Here is a 21,213-nt window from a genome sequence, read left to right as displayed (position 1 = left end):
TTAACGTCAGGCACTGGTTTAGACAGGAAGGGCCTTCACTGTAGTAGGCTGAGCCTCATTTTTGCGCCATTACTGCGCAGTTACTTTTGAGAACAAGACATGCAGCTTCATGTGTGTGGATCTGAGAGTAGTTGAAAAGGTTCCTAGAAGGCTTCATTTGGTATCGTATTCCCCCTTGGGTTTGGTAAAGTCGCAGCAAAGGCTGTAGCTGGGACTGTAGAGGGGTTAAAGCTCTGAAATTTGGGGTGCAATGCTTTGAATGCTTTAAGACACTGTGGTGAAAATTTGGTAACATTTGAACAATTCCTTCATTGTTTTTCACATATTCAGTAATAAAGTGTGCCCTGTTTAAAATTTAAAGAGACAGTAACGTTTTTAATTTAAAACGGTTTTTGTACTTTTTTGTCAAGTTTAAGCCTGTTTAACATGTCTGTACGTTCAGATAAGCTATGTTCTGTATGTATGGAAGCCAGTGTGTCTCCCCCTTCCAAATTGTGTGATAATTGTGCCATAGCGTCCAAACAAAGTAAGGACAGTACTGCCACAAATAGTAAAGTTGCCCAAGATGATTCATCAGATGAAGAGAGTAAACATAGTTCTACTTCATCTCACTCTGTGTCTATACCAGTTTTGCCCACGCAGTAGGCCCCTAGTACTTCTAGCGCACCAATGCTTATTACTATGCAACAATTGACGGCAGTAATGGATAACTCTATAGCAAATATTTTATCCAAAATGCCTGCATACCAGAGAAAGTGCAATTGCTCTGTTTTAAACACTGTAGAGCAGGAAGGCGCTGATGATAATTTTTCTGTCATACCCTCACACCAATCTGAAGGGGCCATGAGGGAGGTTTTGTCAGATGGGGAAATTTCAGATTCAGGTAGAATTTCTCAACAGGCAGAACCTGATGTTGTGACATTTAAATTTAAATTAGAGCATCTCCGCGCACTGCTTAAGGAGGTGTTATCTACTCTGGATGATTGTGACAACCTTGTCATCCCAGAAAAATTGTGTAAGATGGACAAGTTCCTAGAGGTTCCGGTGCACCCCGACGCTTTTCCTATACCCAAGCGGGTGGCGGACATAGTGAACAAGGAGTGGGAGAAGCCCGGCATACCTTTTGTTCCCCCTCCTATATTTAAGAAATTTTTTCCTAGGTCGACCCCAGAAAGGACTTATGGCAGACAGTCCCTAAGGTCGAGGGGGCAGTTTCTACACTAAACAAGCGCACTACTATTCCTATCGAGGATAATTGTGCTTTCAAAGATCCTATGGATAAAAAATTGGAGGGTTTACTTAAAAAGATTTTTGTTCAGCAAGTTTACCTCCTGCAACCTATTTCGTGCATTGTTCCTGTCACTACAGCAGCGTGGTTCTGGTTCGAGGAACTAGAAAAGTCGCTCAATAGAGAGACTCCGTATGAGGAGGTTATGGACAGAATACACGCACTTAAGTTAGCTAATTCCTTTATTTTAGATGCCGCTTTGCAGTTAGCTAGATTAGCAGCGAAAAATTCTGGGTTTGCAATTGTGGCGCGCAGAGCGCTCTGGCTAAAGTCTTGGTCAGCGGATGTATCTTCCAAGACAAAATTGCTTAATATCCCTTTCAAGGGTAAAACCCTTTTTGGACCAGAGTTGAAAGAGATTATCTCAGATATCACTGGGGGTAAGGGCCATGCCCTTCCACAAGATAGGCCTTTCAAGGCCAAGAATAAGTCTAATTTTCGTTCCTTTCGCAATTTCAGGAAAGGACCGGCCTCCAACTCTGCAGCCTCTAGACAAGAGGGTAATGCTTTGCAGACCAAACCAGCTTGGAAACCGATGCAAGGCTGGAACAAGGGTAAACAGGCCAAGAAGCCTGCTGCAGCTACCAAAACAGCATGAAGGAGCAGCCCCCGATCCGGGACCGGATCTAGTAGGGGGCAGACTCTCTCTCTTTGCTCAGGCTTGGGCAAGAGATGTTCAGGATCCCTGGGCACTAGAAATAGTTTCTCAGGGTTATCTTCTGGAATTCAAGGAACTACCCCCAAGGGGAAGGTTCCACATGTCTCACTTATCTTCAAACCAAATAAAGAGACAGGCATTCTTACATTGTGTAGAAGACCTGTTAAAAATGGGAGTGATACACCCAGTTCCAACCGTGGAACAAGGAATGGGGTTTTACTCAAATCTGTTTGTGGTTCCCAAAAAAGAGGGAACCTTCAGACCAATTCTGGATTTAAAGATTCTAAACAAATTACTCAGAGTGCCATCGTTCAAAATGGAAACCATTCGAACGATTTTACCTACAATCCAAGAGGGTCAATTTATGACTACCGTGGATCTAAAGGATGCGTATCTACATATTCCTATCCACAAAGATCATCATCAGTTCCTAAGGTTCGCCTTTCTGGACAAACATTACCAGTTTGTGGCTCTCCCATTTGGGCTAGCCACTGCTCCAAGGATCTTCACAAAGGTACTCGGGTCCCTTCTAGCGGTTCTAAGACCAAGGGGCATTGCAGTGGCACCTTATTTGGACGACATTCTGATACAAGCGTCGTCTCTTTCAAAGGCAAAGGCTCACACAGACATCGTTCTGGCCTTTCTCAGATCTCACAGATGGAAAGTGAACATAGAAAAAAGGTCTCTGTCGACAAGAGTTCCTTTCTTGGGGACAATAATAGATTCTTTAGAAATGAGGATTTTCCTGACAGATGTCAGAAAGTCAAAACTTCTAAGCGCTTGTCAAGTTCTTCATTCTGTTCCACGTCCTTCCATAGCTCAGTGCATGGAAGTAGTAGGGTTGATGGTTGCAGCAATGGACATAGTTCCTTTTGTGCGAATTCATCTAAGACCATTACAACTGTGCATGCTGAAACAGTGGAATGGGGACTATACAGACTTGTCTCCAGTGATTCAAGTAGATCAGAAGACCAGAGACTCACTTCATTGGTGGCTAACCCAGGATCACCTGTCCCAGGGAATGAGCTTCCGCAGACCAGAGTGGGTCATCGTCACGACCGACGCCAGTCTAGTGGGCTGGGGCGCGGTCTGGAACTCCCTGAAAGCTCAGGAGCTATGGTCTCGGGTAGAGTCTCTTCTCCCGATAAACATTCTGGAACTGAGAGCGATATTCAATGCTCTCAAGGCTTGGCCTCAACTAGCAAAGGCCAGATTCATAAGGTTTCAATCAGACAACATGACGACTGTTGCTTACATCAATAATCAGGGGGGAACAAGGAGTTCCCTGGCGATGAGAGAAGTGACCAAAATCATAAAATGGGCGGAGGATCACTCCTGCCACCTATCTGCGATCCACATCCCAGGAGTGGAAAACTGGGAGGCGGATTATCTGAGTCGTCAGACATTCCATCCGGGGGAGTGGGAACTCCACCCGGAGATCTTTGCCCAGTTGACTCAATTATGGGGCATTCCAGACATGGATCTAATGGCGTCTCGTCAGAACTTCAAGGTTCCTTGCTACGGGTCCAGATCCAGGGATCCCAAGGCGACTCTAGTGGATGCATTAGTAGCGCCTTGGACCTTCAACCTAGCTTACCTTTGAGACAGGATCTTCTAGTACAAGGTCCATTCGAACATCCAAATCTAGTTTCCCTTCAGCTAACGGCTTGGAAATTGAACGCCTGATTTTATCTAAGCGTGGGTTTTCGGATTCTGTAATAGATACTCTGATACAAGCCAGAAAACCTGTAACTAGGAAGATTTACCATAAAATATGGAAAAGATATATCTGTTGGTGTGAATCCAAGGGATTCTCATGGAGTAAGATCAAAATTCCTAGGATCCTTTCCTTTCTTCAAGAAGGTTTGGATAAGGGATTATCAGCGAGTTCTCTAAAGGGACAGACTTCTGCATTATCTGTCTTATTACACAAACGACTGGCAGTTGTGCCTGATGTTCAAGTTTTTGTTCAGGCTTTGGTCAGGATCAAGCCTGTTTACAGACCTTTGACTCCTCCCTGGAGTCTGAATTTAGTTCTTTCAGTTCTTCAAGGGGTTCCGTTTGAACCTCTACATTCCATAGATATCAAGATGTTATCTTGGAAAGTTCTGTTTTTGGTTGCTATCTCTTCTGCTAGAAGAGTTTCTGAGTTATCTGCTCTGCAGTGTAATCCGCCCTTTCTGGTGTTCCATTCAGATAAGGTTGTTTTGCGTACTAAACCTGGTTTCCTTCCAAAGGTTGTTTCCAACAAGAATATTAACCAGGAAATAGTTGTGCCTTCTTTGTGTCCGAATCCAGTTTCAAAGGAGGAACGTTTGTTACACAATTTAGATGTAGTTCGTGCTTTAAAGTTCTATTTAGAAGCAACAAAGGATTTCAGACAAACGTCTTCTCTGTTTGTCGTTTATTCTGGCAAGAGGAGAGGTCAAAAAGCTACTGCTACCTCTTTCCTTTTGGCTGAAAAGCATCATCCGATTGGCTTATGAGACTGCCGGACGGCAGCCTCCTGAACGCATCACAGCTCACTCTACTAGGGCTGTGGCTTCCACTTGGGCCTTCAAGAATGAGGCTTCTGTTGATCAGATATGTAAGGCAGCGACTTGGTCTTCCCTGCACACTTTTGCCAAATTCTACAAATTTGATACTTTTGCTTCTTCGGAGACTATTTTTGGGAGAGAGGTTTTGCAAGCCGTGGTGCCTTCCGTTTAGGCAACCTGATTGGCTCCCTCCCTTTCATCCGTGTCCTAAAGCTTTGGTATTGGTTCCCACAAGTTATGGATGACGCCGTGGACCGGACACACCAATGTTGGAGAAAACAGAATTTATGCTTACCTGATAAATTACTTTCTCCATAGGTGTGATCCGGTCCACGGCCCGCCCTGGTTTTTTAATCAGGTTTGATGAATTTATTTCTTTAACTACAGTCACCACGGCACCCTATAGTTTCTCCTGTTTTTCTCCTGTCCGTCGGTCGAATGACTGGGGTGGGCGGAGCCTAGGAGGGACTATATGGACAGCTTTTGCTGTACTCTTTGCCATTTCCTGTTGGGGAAGAGATATTCCCACAAGTTATGGATTACGCCGTGGACCGGACACACCGTTGGAGAAAGTAATTTATCAGGTAAGCATAAATTCTGTTTTTTAATCCCCTCTCCTGTTCGTGTGTCTAATAACATAACAGCAAAAAGTGAAAAAAACAAACAAAAACCAGAGAAAACACACAAGACTTTAACATAGCTTCCCCCATATGTTTGTTAATAGTTTTATGCGGTAGGTTAGTTTTTTTTTTTGTTATACTAAGTGCGGGCGGTTACGTGTTTTTTTTTTGTTTTTTTGTGTTTTTTTTTTATTGTGGGTGGTTTAGGGGTTAATATTTTAATTATGTTATTTGCGGATTAGGGGTCAATTACTTTATTGTTTTGCGATGTGGGGGTTGGCGGTTTAGGTGTTTGTTAATACTTTGTGCGGGAGGTTAGGTTTTTATTTTGTTATACTTCGTGCGGGCGGTTACGTGTTTTGTGTTTTTTTGCCGTTTCTTGCAGGCTGTTAAGAGATTTTTAGTTATTTCGTGTGGTTGCGTGTTTTTTTTTTTTTTTTTTTTTTAAAGCTTCGGGTTTGCCTACACTGCATCCAGGTGGATTCTTATGGCTGCCTCGCGCAGCCAACATTCTTTTGTGGAGGCGTGCACAACTGGCGCCGTGACGGACGCGTTACAAACGTGATTATAGTATAGGTGATTAATTGTGAACGGCATCTGCATTCTGCTGTTTTACTATAAATGTACATATTCTTTATAGTCAAGAATATATAAAGTGCTTTTAGAGCCTATACGTTCATGCCTGTCTTTATCAGTGGAATGCTTTGACTGCTAATTGTTAACTTTATGTTAAATGCTTACAACTTTTAAATGGGTATGTACATTTGGGAGTTGTTACATACACTTATAATTTGAAATAAATAAGTTCCTTCATTTCTGAGTTAATATCTGATCAATTATTTTCAGTTTGGTCATGTGATGATTTTTAGGCAAAGCTATAGCAAAATATGCTGAACTAATCTCCATGAAATTTGACATAATAGTAAAATATCCAGTGAACTAATCTCCATGAAATTTGACATAATAGTAAAACATCTAGTGAACTAGTGTATTTCTATATTTCTTTGATGAGATACCATCAGTATGTCAAGAGATAAAAACCTTAAAGTGGTGTTTTTATTGTTGTCAATGCACACACAGTTGATTGATGTCTGTCAGTCCAGAGGTCAACCCAGTGGTTGAGGTGGGGTTTGAAAACGAGTTACCCAAGCTATCTGTGTCTTGGATGTAACCCACCAATTCCTGGAGAAGATAGTGATGATAAATTGGAAAAACACCTGTGTATAGTAGGAGACCTGAGCCTAGATGCAAATAGAGACTGTAACAGATAATAAAGGTGAGTGCAGGGAGATGGTGTAGTTAGACAGGCCAGGTGAAACACAAAAGTGTATGTGGAGAAGTCGGGGAAATCCAAGGACAGAATGAGCACAATATTAAAGGGACACTGAACCCAAATTTTGTCTTTTGTGATTCAGATAGAGCATGCAATTTTAAGCAACTTTGTAATTTACTCCTATTATCAAATGTTCTTCATTCTCTTGGTATCTTTATTTGAAATGCAAGAATGTAAGTTTAGATGCCATCCCATTTTTGGTGAACAACCTGGGTTGTTCTTGCTGATTTTCTGGATAAATTCATCCACCAATAAAAAAGTGCTGCCCAGACAAAAAAAAGCTTAGATGCTTGATAATAGGAGTAAATTACAAAGTTGCTTAAAATTGCCTGCTCTATCTGAATCACAAAAGACATTTTTTTGGGGTTGAGTTTCTCTTTAAAATGTACTGATTCATCTGGGAAAGGGCAGTCTAAATACTGACCAGGGTCAGGTTCTAGGAATGCAGGAAGAGGTGGACATTGGCAGGCAAAGGGAAGTCTGTGTATCCAAGCTAAGGTCAGGTACAGGATTTCAGGCAAAAGTACAAAATACAGTAGGCAAGGAAGGTCAGTATACAAGCAAAGGTCAAGTAACACTCTTCAGGCAAAGTACCAAGCCAGCTAGCAAAAGAAGGTCAACAACAGGCTCAAATCAGTTTGGCTAACTGTCCGGAAAAGTACAGGTTCAGTGCTTCGCCCATTCTATTTATAAGAGTAAGGAAAGGCACACCCTCTGTAGTAACGCATAAAACAGTTATAAAAAGAAGATATTAAAGGCTGTAACACACTAAATATAATTGCGGCAAGGTTAATTAGCAAAAGGCAAAGGTCATGACACAAGAGGATGCAAAGGTCACCAAAACAGTTAATATCTGATTTACAAGTTATGTCAATATGGAATTTGTATCAGTCTTGGAAGTTATACTGATTTCTCTTGCAAGGTGTATCCAGTCCACAGATTCATCCTAACTTGTGGGATATTCTCATTCCCTACAGGAAGTGGCAAAGAGAGCACACAGCAGAGCTGTCCATATAGCTCCCCCTCTGGCTCCGCCCCCCCAGTCATTCTCTTTGCCGCTTTAACAAGTAGCATCTCCACGGGAGGGTAAAGTGAATGTGGTGTTAGATTTGTAGTTTTTATATCTTCAATCAAAAGTTTGTTATTTTTAAATAGTGCCGGTTTGTACTATTTACTCTCTGGCAGAAAGTGATGAAGAATTCTGCTGAGAGGAAAATGATTTTAGCATGTTGTAACTAAAATCCACTGTTGTTCCCACACAGGACTGAGGAGTACCAGAAAACTTCTGTTGGGGAACAGTTTCCAGGCTTAACTGCTATAAGGTATGTTCAGTCATCTTTTTCTAGTCAAGACTTAGTAATGCTAGAAGACTGACAAGAATCCCCATGTGGGGAAGGTAAGCCATATTCTGAGACTCAGTATGGAAGGAAGGCTTAATTAACAGGGCTCAAAGACTGGTTGACACTGTTAAAGGGCAATCGATTATTTTATAGTGAAAATATAATCATTATACAAGTTTTTATTACTTTTGTAGTGTTTTATGGGGTTTGGTTCCACATGGCATATTTTTAGACACCTATTTAGGGTTTTGAAGGCCCCACAACTCCGGAGTGGAGAGGGAGGGGGCCTAAAATTCGTGCCTCAGTTGCGCAGTTGATATTGAAGACAGCTTCATGCAGCTTCACGTGGAGGGTCCAAAGACTACTTGAGGACTTCATAGAGGCTTATTTTCCATCAAACTAATCCCCAGGGGCAGGTAGGGCCACAGCAGATTGCTGTGGCACGGTGCTGTAGTTTGCTAACCGGTTGTCAGCTTTAGGTTTCTCCGGTTTGGGCATTAAGGGCTTAATTGTCTTGAAATTCGCTGTGCAATCATTCCAAAGCATTAAGATCGTGTGTTAAAAATTTCAGAAAGATCGGATCATTTTTTAAGATTTAGTAAAAAAGTGTGCGCTTTTTATTGTTTAAAGGCACAGTACCGTTTTTTCTCAAATTGTATATTTCAGTATTTGAGTGCTGTCTAAGTCTGTTTAACATGTCTGAGCCTACAGATAGACGTTTCTCTATGTGTTTAGTAGCCATGGTGGAACCCCCATTACATTTGTTTTAAGTGTGCTAATGTATCTATGCATTTTAAAGATCATGTTGTGTCACTTAAAAATGTAGCCCAAGATGATTCTTTGACAGAAGGTAACGAGGATAGCCCACCCTCCTCTCCCCATGTGTCGACACCAGTTACGCCCGTGCAAGCGATGCCTAGTACCTCTGGCGCATTGGCCCCTATTACATTACTACAATTAGCAGCAGTCATGGATAATTCCCTTGCGACATTTCTATCCAAACTGCCAGTTTTTCCTAAAAAGCGTGATAGCTCGGTTTTAAGAACCGAGTATGAGCAATCAGAAGCTTTGGAGGGTTTATCTGTTGTACCCTCACAACACTCTGATGTGGCGGTGAGGGATGTGCTGTCCGAGGGAGAAATTTCTGACACAGGAAAGGTTTCTCAGCGGGCAGAATCAGATTCCTTAGCGTTTAAATTTAAGCTGGAACACCTCCGCGTGCTGCTTAAGGAGGTATTAGCCACGCTGGATGACTGCGACCCCATGGTGGTCCCAGAGAAATTGTGTAAAATGGACAAATATCTAGAAGTCCCTGTATACACTGATGCGTTTCCGATACCGAAGAGGGTGGCGGATATTGTGGCTAGGGAGTGGGAGAGACCAGGTGTACCTTTTGTCCCCCCCCCTATTTTTAAGAAAATGTTCCCCATAACTGATCCCAGGCGGGACGCGTGGCAGACGGTCCCTAAGGTAGAGGGGGCAGTTTCAACACTAGCCAAGCGCACAACCATACCAATTGAAGACAGTTGTGCTTTCAAAGATCCTATGGATGAAAAATTAGAAGGTTTACTAAAGAAAATATTTGTTCAACAAGGTTTTCTTCTCCAACCTATTGCCTGCATTATTCCTGTAACTACTGCAGCGGCTTTTTGGTTTGAGGCGCTGGAGGAGTCGCTCCAGAGGGAGACTTCATATGACGAAGTCATGGATAGAATTAATGCTTTAAAACTGGCTAATTCTTTTATCACAGATGCCGCTTTGCAATTAGCTAAGCTAGCGGCGAAAAATTCTGGTTTTGCCATCATGGCGCGCAGAGCGCTTTGGCTCAAATCATGGTCGGCCGACGTGTCGTCCAAAACAAAATTACTAAATATTCCTTTCAAGGAAAAGACTCTTTTCGGTCCCGAGTTGAAAGAGATTATTTCGGATATCACTGGGGGAAAGGGCCATGCCCTCCCGCAAGATAGACCTTTTAAGGCCAAAAAGAAGGCTAATTTTCGCTCCTTTCGCAACTTCAGGAGCGGTCCTGCTTCAACCTCTGCAACCGCAAAGCAAGAGGGTAACGCTTCACAGCCCAAAGCAACCTGGAAACCTTTGCAGGGCTGGAACAAAGGTAAGCAGGCCAAAAAGCCTGCGGCTGCTACTAAGACAGCATGAAGGGGTAGCCCCCGATCCGGGACCGGATCTAGTAGGGGGCAGACTCTCTCTTTGCTCAGGCTTGGGCAAGAGATGTTCCAGATCCCTGGGCATTAGAGATCGTTGCTCAGGGATATCTTCTAGAATTCAAGGACTCTCCTCCAAGGGGAAGGTTCCACATTTCTCGTCTGTCTACAGACCAGACAAAGAAAGAGGCGTTCTTACGCTGTGTAGAAGATCTACTCAAAATGGGAGTGATATATCCAGTTCCACTTACAGAACAAGGACTGGGATTTTACTCAAACCTGTTTGTGGTTCCCAAAAAGGAAGGAACTTTCAGACCAATCCTGGATCTAAAAATTCTAAACAAATTCCTCAGAGTTCCATCATTCAAAATGGAGACCATTCGGACAATCTTACCGATGATCCAGGAAGGTCAATATATGACTACCGTGGATCTAAAGGATGCGTACCTTCATATTCCTATCTACAAGGATCACCATCAGTTCCTAAGGTTCGCCTTTCTGGACAAGCATTACCAGTTCGTGGCCCTTCCCTTCGGGTTGGCCACCGCTCCCAGAATTTTCACAAAGGTGCTAGGGTCCCTTCTAGCGGTACTAAGACCGCGGGGCATTGCAGTAGCACCTTATCTAGACAACATCTTAATACAGGCGTCGTCTTTTCACAGAGCCAAGGCTCATACGGAGATTGTTCTGGCCTTTCTAAGGTCTCACGGGTGGAAGGTGAACGTCGAAAAAAGTTCTCTGTCCCCGCTCACAAGGGTTCCCTTCCTGGGAACACTAATAGACGCGGTAGAAATGAAAATATTTCTGACGGAGGTCAGGAAGTTAAAGCTTTTAACTACTTGCCGAGTTCTTCTTTCCATTCCTCGGCCCTCTGTAGCTCAGTGCATGGAGGTAATCGGATTAATGGTTGCGGCAATGGACGTAGTCCCTTTTGCCCGAATACATCTCAGACCACTGCAACTGTGCATGCTCAAACAGTGGAATGGGGATTATGCAGATTTGACTCCTCAAATACAACTGGACCAGAAAACCAGAGATTCTCTTCTCTGGTGGTTGTCTCAGGGAATGTGCTTCCGCAGACCGGAGTGGATCATTGTAACGACCGACGCCAGTCTGTTAGGCTGGGGGCGCGGTCTGGGACTCCCTGAAAGCTCAGGGCCTATGGTCTTGGGAAGAGTCTCTTCTCCCGATAAACATTTTGGAACTGAGAGCGATATTCAACACGCTCCAGGCATGGCCTCAACTAGCGGCGGCCAAATTCATCAGATTTCAGTCGGACAACATCACGACTGTAGCGTACATCAATCATCAGGGAGGAACAAAGAGTTCCCTAGCGATGAAGGAAGTAACCAAAATTATCAGGTGGGCGGAGGATCACTCCTGCCATCTCTCAGCAATTCACATCCCAGGAGTAGACAACTGGGAGGCGGATTTTCTAAGTCGTCAGACTTTTCACCCGGGGGAGTGGGAACTCCACCCGGAGGTTTTTGCTCAGCTGACCCAGCTATGGGGCATTCCAGAATTGGATCTGATGGCGTCCCGTCAGAACACCAAACTTCCTCTTTACTGAACCAGGTCCAGGGACCCCAAGGCGGCATTGATAGATTGGTCCTTCAATCTGGCTTATGGCTTTCCACCGTTTCCCCTTCTCCCTCGGCTGGTAGCCAGAATCAAACAGGAGAAGGCTTCGGTAATTCTGATAGCGCCTGCGTGGCCACGCAGGACTTGATATGCAGACCTAGTGGACATGTCATCTGTTCCACCATGGACACTGCCATCGAGGCAGGATCTTCTAATACAGGGTCCATTCAAGCATCCAAATCTAGTTTCTCTGCAACTGACTGCCTGAAGATTGAACGCTTAATTCTATCTAAGCGTGGGTTCTCTGAATCAGTTATAGATACTCTGATCCAGGCTAGAAAGCCTGTCACCAGGAAAATTTACCATAAGATATGGCGGAAATATCTTTGTTGGTGTGAATCCAAGGGTTACTCGTGGAGTAAGATTAGGATTCCAAGGATATTGTCTTTTCTCCAAGAAGGATTGGAGAAAGGTTTGTCAGCTAGTTCCTTAAAGGGACAGATATCTGCTCTGTCTATCCTGTTACACAAGCGTCTGGCAGAAGTACCAGACGTTCAAGCGTTTGCACAGGCTTTAGTCAGAATCAAGCCTGTCTATAAACCTGTGACTCCTCCATGGAGTCTAAATTTAGTTCTTTCAGTTCTTCAAGGGGTTCCGTTTGAACCTTTACATTCCATAGATATTAAGTTATTATCTTGGAAAGTTTTGTTTTTGGTAGCTATATCTTCTGCTCGAAGAGTTTCAGAATTGTCTGCTTTGCAGTGTAATTCACCCTATCTGGTGTTCCATGCAGATAAGGTAGTTTTGCGTACCAAACCTGGTTTTCTTCCTAAAGTGGTTTCTAATAAGAATATTAACCAGGAATTCATTGTTCCTTCTCTGTGTCCTAATCCAGCTTCTAAGAAGGAACGGCTATTACACAATCTTGATGTGGTTCGTGCTTTGAAATTCTATTTAAAAGCAACTAAAGATTTCAGACAAACATCATCCTTGTTTGTTGTCTATTCTGGTAAGAGGAGAGGTCAAAAAACGACTGCTACCTCTCTTTCCTTCTGGCTGAAAAGCATTATCCGATTGGCTTATGAGACTGCTGGACAGCAGCCTCCTGAACGAATTACCGCTCATTCTACCAGAGCTGTGGCTTCCACATGGGCTTTCAAGAATGAGGCTTCTGTTGAACAGATTTGTAAGGCAGCGACTTGGTCTTCACTGCATACTTTTGACAAATTTTACAAATTCGATACTTTTGCTTCTTCGGAGGCTATTTTTGGGAGAAAGGTTTTGCAAGCAGTGGTGCCTTCCGTTTAGGTTACCTGTCTTTTTCCCTCCCTTCATCCGTGTCCTAAAGCTTTGGTATTGGTATCCCACAAGTAAGGATGAATCCGTGGACTGGATACACCTTGCAAGAGAAAACAGAATTTATGCTTACCTGATAAATTACTTTCTCTTGCGGTGTATCCAGTCCACGGCCCGCCCTGGCAATTAAGTCAGGATAATTTTTTTGTTCAAACTAGTCACCACTGCACCCTATGGTTTCTCCTTTTTCTCCTAACCGTCAGTCGAATGGGGGAGCTATATGGACAGCTCTGCTGTGTGCTCTCTTTGCCACTTCCTGTAGGGAATGAGAATATCCCACAAGTAAGGATGAATCCGTGGACTGGATACACCGCAAGAGAAAGTAATTTATCAGGTAAGCATAAATTCTGTTTTTTGTACTTCTGATTTGCTTGTATTGTATTTGAGATGTATACTTTCGGGTACTATCATGACTACGAGAAGAAAGGCAGGCAACTGTGTAGACTGACACTGTAAAATTAAATATCAACGTAGTTGATATATTGCCCCCAAAAGTTGAGATAGTTACATTGGAGAGAGCCTGAGGTATTTTTTTAAACCCTTCTAAAAATGTCTTATTCTGAAATAAAGAAGTGTTAGGTTTTTTTTTGTGTGTGCATGGTTTAGGTACAAACATATTTATGAAAATAGTTTAACCTGTATCACCTGCATCTATGATGGGAAAAGAGTCAACATCTCTGTGTGATGCCATTATAAAAAAAAAAAAAAATAGATAGCAAAGGGTACTGGTTCAGAATACCCTTAAAGGGACAGTCTAGGCCAAAATAAACTTTCATGATTCAGATAGAGCATGTCATTTTAAACAATTTTCCAATTTACTTTTATCACCAATTTTCTCTTGGTATTCTTAGTTGAAAGTTTAACCTAGGAGGTTCATATGCTAATTTCTTAGACCTTGTAGCCCACCTCTTTTCAGATTGCATGTTAACAGTTTTTCACCACTAGAGGGTGTTAGTTCACGTATTTCATACAGATAACACTGTGCTCGTGCACGTGAAGTTATCTGGGAGCAGGCACTGATTGGCTAGACTGCAAGTCTGTCAAAAGAACTGAAAAAAGGGGCAGTTTGCAGAGGCTTAGATACAAGATAATCACAGAGATTAAAAGTATATTATTATAACTGTGTTGGTTATGCAAAACTGGGGAATGGGTAATAAAGGGATTATCTCTCTTTTAAAACAATAAAAATTCTGGTGTAGACTGTCCCTTTAATTAACTTTTTCATTTTTAATTGTAATAATGTAACAGAGCTCAGACAACTATTATACATGTACTATCAAGAGACAGCTGAAAAGAGAGGACTTTCCCCCTTTTTGGATTTTAATGAGAATGGATAAAAAAAAAATTGACATCTTTTTTTTCTTCTTCTAATTTAGGCCTAGATTACGAGTGGAGCTCAAAATCGTGCTTTCACAAGCGTGATATTTGCGCTACACCCAGTAATACCAGTGCACGCTAATGTGAGAGAGTGCTTCCATAGGCTCCAATAGGAGCCTCGTTCTCATGCCATGAGCACGACAAACCACCTAGCGCAATGCAAGGGGGTAAGTCACGCAGTGTTTACCAGCAAATTAAAAATATATATGACCGTTGGGACCAAGGCTATTTTTACATTTCTGCAGTGTTTGTGTTTAGCTGTAATTTTCCTCTTACTCATTTACTGTTTCCACACATATTATATACCGTTTTTCTCGCCATTAAATGGACTTTCTTAAGATACCATTATTTTCATCATATCTTATAATTTACTATAAAAACATTATAAAATGATGAAAAAAACACCCATGCTAAATAGTTTCTAACTTTTGTCCTGAGTTTAGAAATACCCAATGTTTACATGTTCTTTGCTTTTTTTTACAAGTTATAGGGCAATAAATACAAGTAGCAGTTTGCTATTTCCAATTTTATTTTCTCAAAATTAGCGATAGTTACATTAGAACACTGATATCTGTCAGGAATCCCTGAATATCCCTTGACATGTATATATATTTTTTTTAGTAGACAACCCAAAGTATTGATCTAGGCCTGTGTTGGTATATTTTATGCCACCATTTCACAGACAAATGTGATGAAAAAAAAAAAAATCGTTCACTTTTTCACAATTTTAGGTTTCTCACTGAATGTATTTACAGTTAGTGCAATCATGTCACAAATGGTTGTAACTGCATCTCTGGGATCCCCTTTGTTTAGAAATAGACATATATGGCTTTGGCATTGCTTTTTGGTAATTAGAAGGCCGCTAAATGCCGCTGCGCACCAAACTTGTATTATGCCCAGCAGTTAAGGGGTTAATTAGGTAGCTTGTAGGGTTAATTTTAGCTTTAGTGTAGAGATCAGCCTCCCTCCTGACACATCCTACCCCCTGATCCCTCCATGACCCCCTTCAAACAGCTCTGTTTCCTCCCCCACCTCACAATTGTCACCGCCATCTTAAGTACTGGCAGAAAGTTTGCCAGTACTAAAATAAAATGTGTTTTTTTTTTTTAATATTTTATGTAGAAGTGATGGATCCCCCTTAGCCCCCAACCTCCCTGATCTCCCCCCCCCCATACAACTCTCTAACACTCCCCCCTCTACTTATTTTCCACCATCTTGGGTACTGGCAGCTGTCTGCCAGTACCCAGTTTGCTCAAACTATTGCCCAGTTTTTTTTAAAACCCAATTTTCTGTAGTGTAGCTGCCCCCCTCTCCCTCCCAGATCCCTTTGAAAAAATGTATTTCCCTCTCTCTCCCACCCTCTCCCTGGACTCAATGAAGCGTGCGCTCTCCTGATCACTTGTGCGCTCTGCAGGGACAGGATACGAAAGTCCCTCCAATGATGGGCCGCATCCCTGCTACTGCTCCCACCCACCAACAATTGGCACCATTGCTGGCCGATGCAGAAAAAATAGTATTGCAGAATGCCTCAATAGCGAGGCATCACTACAATACCCTGAGAGCTGCTGGAAGCAATCACAATCACTTCCTGGGCTCAATTAGACCGAGGACGTACCAGGTACGTCCATTATCACTGACCATTATTGCAGGACATACCTGGTATGTCCTCGGTCGTTAAGGGGTTTATGGCTAATTATTTAACGTGCGCCCGTAAATAGCCAAATTTGCCCCTTTACAGGCACATGTTAAAATAGCGCTACACTTGTAATTAATCCCTTAATTTATAAAATGATTACTTGATTATTTTACTGTACATCTGCCTCCCAGTAGTACTGTACAGTCCTTCTGCTGTCATTAGTTTTTAATGGGAACTATTCGGAATTAAATTAACTGTAAAGTAAAAGAAAATTATAATAAACAAATTGAGCATGTGTTTCAAAAACTTAAAGCATAGCAAAGTGTTTGTGGGCTACTTATTAATTGAACCATAAATTACAGCCATTTTTTTTAATCAGAAGTGGAACCTAAAATAAATGACTGTTTTTCTCTTGTACATCATTTTATACGTTACTAAATAATTATATATAAGTCACAATATAGAATTTTTGGTTTTTAAGTTCATTGTATTTTCTAACAATTTACTTTTTTTCATTTTTTTTATTAGGAAATTATATATTGAATTACATCGCATCACAACCTAAGCTGGCACCTTTTGTGATCCAAGCACTCGTTCAAGTCATTGCCAAAATCACAAAGCTAGGATGGTTTGATGTTCAAAAGGACCAGCTTGTTTTTAGAGATGTAGTTGCTGATGTGAAACAGTTTTTACAGGTAAGATAGATACAGTAGTGGTCTCCAGTCTTTAGTCTGAGAGCTCGCCTACATAATAAGGCTTGAGGGTCTCAGTCCTCTTTCCATTTGACGGATCGTTACATGCAGTCAGGTTTAAATAAACCCAAAAACACCAGGCTTGGTGGGTGGCTTCATAGGGAAACAAAATGAAAAACAGGCAAGTTTATTAATATGTTTGGAGATTTAAGGGGAAGATTGTGGTTCCTTTTTGATGTTTTGACTTTCTGTCTATCTGTTTTTTAAAATTTGTGTTGCTTTCATGCATCCCATGCCCCTTGAAATTTAAATCTATTTCTTCTGTTTCTGCAATGACATAACCTATTATTAATTGTCTTTCTTGTGACTTCCCATTATTCAGTACTCTATCAGAAAAGGAAGCTCCTCTTCTGATTACGTTTAGTATGTAGTAGATCTTCTTGTTTGCCAAATATGGTCAGTTATGAATATACATTCTGAGATTGTATACAAAGAGAGAAGCGCTCTACCAGGAACGAACAGCTCATCAGCTCTATGGCTATTTACAACACAGGAGCAGCGTCGTTTAGACCAGTGTGCTTTTCACAGAGGAAAACTTTCCTGTAGTATATAAGTCTGATCCCGGCAAGTAAGGTCAGTCCAGCCCCGAAATACCAGGCAGTTCTCCTCTAAACAAGGAACATGACAACCCCAGATGATCGTCTCGGCCTCCTATGGGCCTTGTCAGTGAGGTGCAGCCACATTCCTGCACCTCACTGACGAGGCCCACACTAGGCCGAAACATACGTCTGGGGTTTTTACATTTCTCTCGTTCAGAGAGGGATTGACTGGTATTTTGGGGCTGGACTGTACTGTTAAGTCAGGATCAGACTGATATGCTACAGGAAAGTTCTTCTCTGTGAAAGCCACATGTTGAGCAAAAAGAGGCTGCTTCTTGGGTGGTAACTAGCCATAGAACAAGCTATTATGCTATTGTTCGTTCCCAGGTTGAGCGCTTCTCTCTTTTTATATTTATGCAAATTATGACTCTTAGGGAAGTCTCCCTAAGTGTGATGCGGATATCCGGACCCGTTGCTCAGTGTGTCTAGAGGAATGTGACTGCACCTCACTGACCAGGCCCACACTAGGCCGAAACATACATCTGGGGTTTTGCCATTTCTCTCGTTCAGAGAGGGATTGCCTGGTATTTCGGGGCTGGACTGTACTGTTAAGTCAGGATTAGACTGATATGCTTCAAGAAAGTTCTCTGTGAAAGGCACATGTTGAGCAAAAAGAGGCTGCTTCTTGGGTGGTAACTAGCCATAGAACAAGCTATTATGCTATTGTTCGTTCCCAGGTTGAGCGCTTCTCTCTTCTTATTTATGCACATTCTGAGATTGTGCTTGATGTGGTTTATTTACTTAAATATTAGCTCTATACAACTAAAGCAATTAAGACAACTGAGGTCTTTCTCTTGTCCTTTATTGTAGTTCCAGAAACCACCAATCTCTCCCCAAATCTTTGTTTATTCTTTATTGGTTATGAGCTCAGGATACTTTTACCTTTTTGGTGAGGGCCTGTGCTTTTCAAAACCATGTTTTCATAATTAATTAATTTTCAGCTTCATAGTCATGCGACAAAGCCACTTATTTTACACTTCCATTACATCTTTATCAGTTTCATGTATTTGCCTATTTGTGATCAGCTCAATGATTTGACGTTGGCCAAGAAACTATTGAATAATTTTTCTTCAAAATAGAAAGTTAAAACAGCCTTATAAAGGGCAACTCTTGCTCCAATATTATTTGTGTGCCATGTCTAGTCTGTTTCCTTTATTTTCTTTTAATTTCCAAATGAGCCTTAGCTACAGTATACTTGAACAAAAGCAGGAACGCTCCAGATGAGGAAAATATATATGACAGTACTGATGTATGGTCACTTAAAGTATAAAAACATTTACTTATACAAAATATGGATCTTTATGTTCTTGTTATATTATGTTTTGTGGTTGCAAGTTGTGGTATGTTTGTTGCTCAAATATGTGAATTTCTATATCTTTATATTTATTTATGTGTTTATTTTTTTATGTAGGGAACTGTAGACCACTGTGTAATAGGTGTGATGATCCTTTCAGAATTGACTCAAGAAATGAACTTGGTATGTATCGCTGCATATACTTTTAATTTTTATAGTTTCTTTTTAGTAACTGTATAAGTGCAGGTTATTCAGGATAATTGTGTTATTAATCACAGACATTGGCATAAAACTTAATTATATTTTAGAGGTGTTATCTAATTAAAAAATAAATTGATTTTTTTTTATAGCAGTAACTGATAATAATGACAATTTTATAGACATATCACATGTAATATTAAAGGTTAGAGGAACATACACTATATATGGATTAACTTTAATATATAATTTCCATTGCAAAAAGAAAATACTGTTTAGCCTGTTTATTACTGCAAACATGCAAGCCTACCTTCGACAAGCCTCCTAATCCTCTCTTCTTACACAGGTATATAAAAAAAATGTTTTCCTTGCAGACAAACAGAGTTTTCATTGGCTGAGCAGCGAAGCAATGTACCTACTACTTACATTTTTGTTATTGGCTGCACATAGTAAAAACATTTTAATTTCTACCCAATCACAGTGCCTATAAAGAAGGTGGCTGCTGGTAGGGTAAAACAGATCTGTATATTTAAAAACTATACTAGTGTTTGTTGTGATTACTTATTCACATTTTATTATGCAAGGATAGAAGGAAGACTTGATGTAAAATCTGTAACAAATAAGGAACAGTGATGAGAGAGGATACTTTCTCTTGTTAAGTGTATTCAGTCCACGGGTCATCCATTACTTATGGGATATATTCCCTTCCCAACAGGAAGTTGCAAGAGGATCACCCAAAGCAGAGCTGCTATATAGCTCCTCCCCTCACATGTCATATCCAGTCATTCTCTTGCAACCCTCAACATAGATGGAGGTCGTGAGAGGAGTGTGGTGTTTTATACTTAATTATTTCTTCAATCAAAAGTTTGTTATTTTTAAATGGCACCGGAGTGTGCTGTTTTTTTTCTCAGGCAGTATTTGGAAGAAGAATCTGCCTGCGTTTTCTATGATCTTAGCAGAAGTAACTAAGATCCACTGGCTGTTCTCGCACATTCTGAGGAGTGGGGTAACTTCAGAAAGGGAATAGCATGCGGGGTCTCCTGCAAATAAGGTATGTGCAGTAATTTTTTTTTCTAAGGAATGAAATTGACTAAGAAAATACTGCTGATACCGATGTAATGTAAGTAAAGCCTTAAATGCAGTGAAAGCGACTGGTATCAGGCTGATTAATGTATATGCAGTAAAGTAATTTTCTAAGGAATGGAATTTGACTAAGAAAATGCTGCTAATACTGAAGTAATGTAATAAGCCTTAAAATGCAGTAGAAGGACTGGTATCAGGCTTATCAATAGAGATACATACTCTTTAAAAAAGGATGTTTAAAACGTTTGCTGGCATGTTTAATCGTTTTTGTGAGGTACATTGGTGATAAAACTTATTGGGGCATGAATTTTTCCACATGGCTGACTTATATTTCTGCATAGAAACAGTTAACTGAGGCTCCCACTGTTGTAATAATGAGTGGGAGGGGCCTATTTTAGCGCTTTTTTGCGCAGTAAAAATTCAGTCTGTCTTCCTGCTTCTTCCTGCATGACCCAGGACGTCTCTAGAGAGCTCAAGGGACTTCAAAAGTCATTTTTGAGGGAGGTAATCAGTCACAGCAGACCTGTGACAGTGTGTTGACTGTGTTAAAAAACGTTTTTTTCTCTATTGATTATCCGTTTTGGGTATTAAGGGGTTAATCATCCTTTTGCAATTGGGTGCAATGCTCTGCTAACTTAATACATTTACTGTGAAAATTTGGTTGCTATAACTGATTTGGTTCATTGTTATTTAAACTGTGACAGTTTTTTGTGCTTCTTAAAGGCGCAGTAGCGTTTTCTATATTGCTTGTAAATTTATTTTAAAGTGTTTTCCAAGCTTGCTAGTCTCATTGCTAGTCTGTTTAAACATGTCTGACACAGATGAATCTGTTTGTTCACTATGTTTGAAGGCCAGTGTGGAGCCCCATAGAAATATGTGTACTAAATGTATTGATTTCACTTTAAATAATAAAGGTCAGTCTTTATCTGTAAAGGAATTATCACCAGACAACGAGGGGGAAGTTATGCCTACTAACTCTCCTCACGTGTCAGTACCTTCGCCTCCCGCTCATGAGGCGCGTGATATTGTGGCGCCAAGTACATCAGAGACGCCCATACAAATCACTTTACAAGACATGGCTACTATTATGAATAATACCCTGACAGAAGTATTATCTTAATTGCCAGAATTAAGAGGCAAGCGCGATTGCTCTGGGATAAGGACAGAGCGCGCTGGTGCTGTGAGAGCCATGTCCGATACTGCGTCACAGTTTGCAGAACATGAGGACGGAGAGCTTCATTCTGTGGGTGACGGATCTGATCCAGGGAAACCGGATTCAGAGATCTCTAATTTTAAATTTAAGCTTGAGAACCTCCGTGTATTGCTAGGGGAGGTTTTAGCGGCTCTGAATGACTGTAACACAGTTGCAATTCCAGAGAAATTGTGTAGGCTGGATAGA

At 41.2% G+C, this 21,213-nt stretch overlaps 1 protein-coding gene across 1 annotated transcript in view; it reads left to right on the top strand.

Annotated features, from left to right (window-relative positions):
• Positions 1–21,213, top strand: part of RANBP17 (RAN binding protein 17) — a 1,312,934-nt gene that overhangs the window by 43,256 nt on the left and 1,248,465 nt on the right. Inside the window, exons 4-5 of the mRNA XM_053718559.1 lie at positions 16,417–16,583; positions 18,651–18,716. Of these exons, the coding sequence (XP_053574534.1) occupies positions 16,417–16,583; positions 18,651–18,716 (233 nt within the window). The remainder of the gene's footprint in view (positions 1–16,416; positions 16,584–18,650; positions 18,717–21,213) is intronic.

Source organism: Bombina bombina, chromosome 6 (assembly GCF_027579735.1).
Source record: "Bombina bombina isolate aBomBom1 chromosome 6, aBomBom1.pri, whole genome shotgun sequence".
Taxonomy (NCBI): domain Eukaryota; kingdom Metazoa; phylum Chordata; class Amphibia; order Anura; family Bombinatoridae; genus Bombina; species Bombina bombina.
The sequence above is the reverse complement of the archived record's forward strand: the minus strand, read 5'-3'. Positions and strand labels throughout refer to the sequence as shown.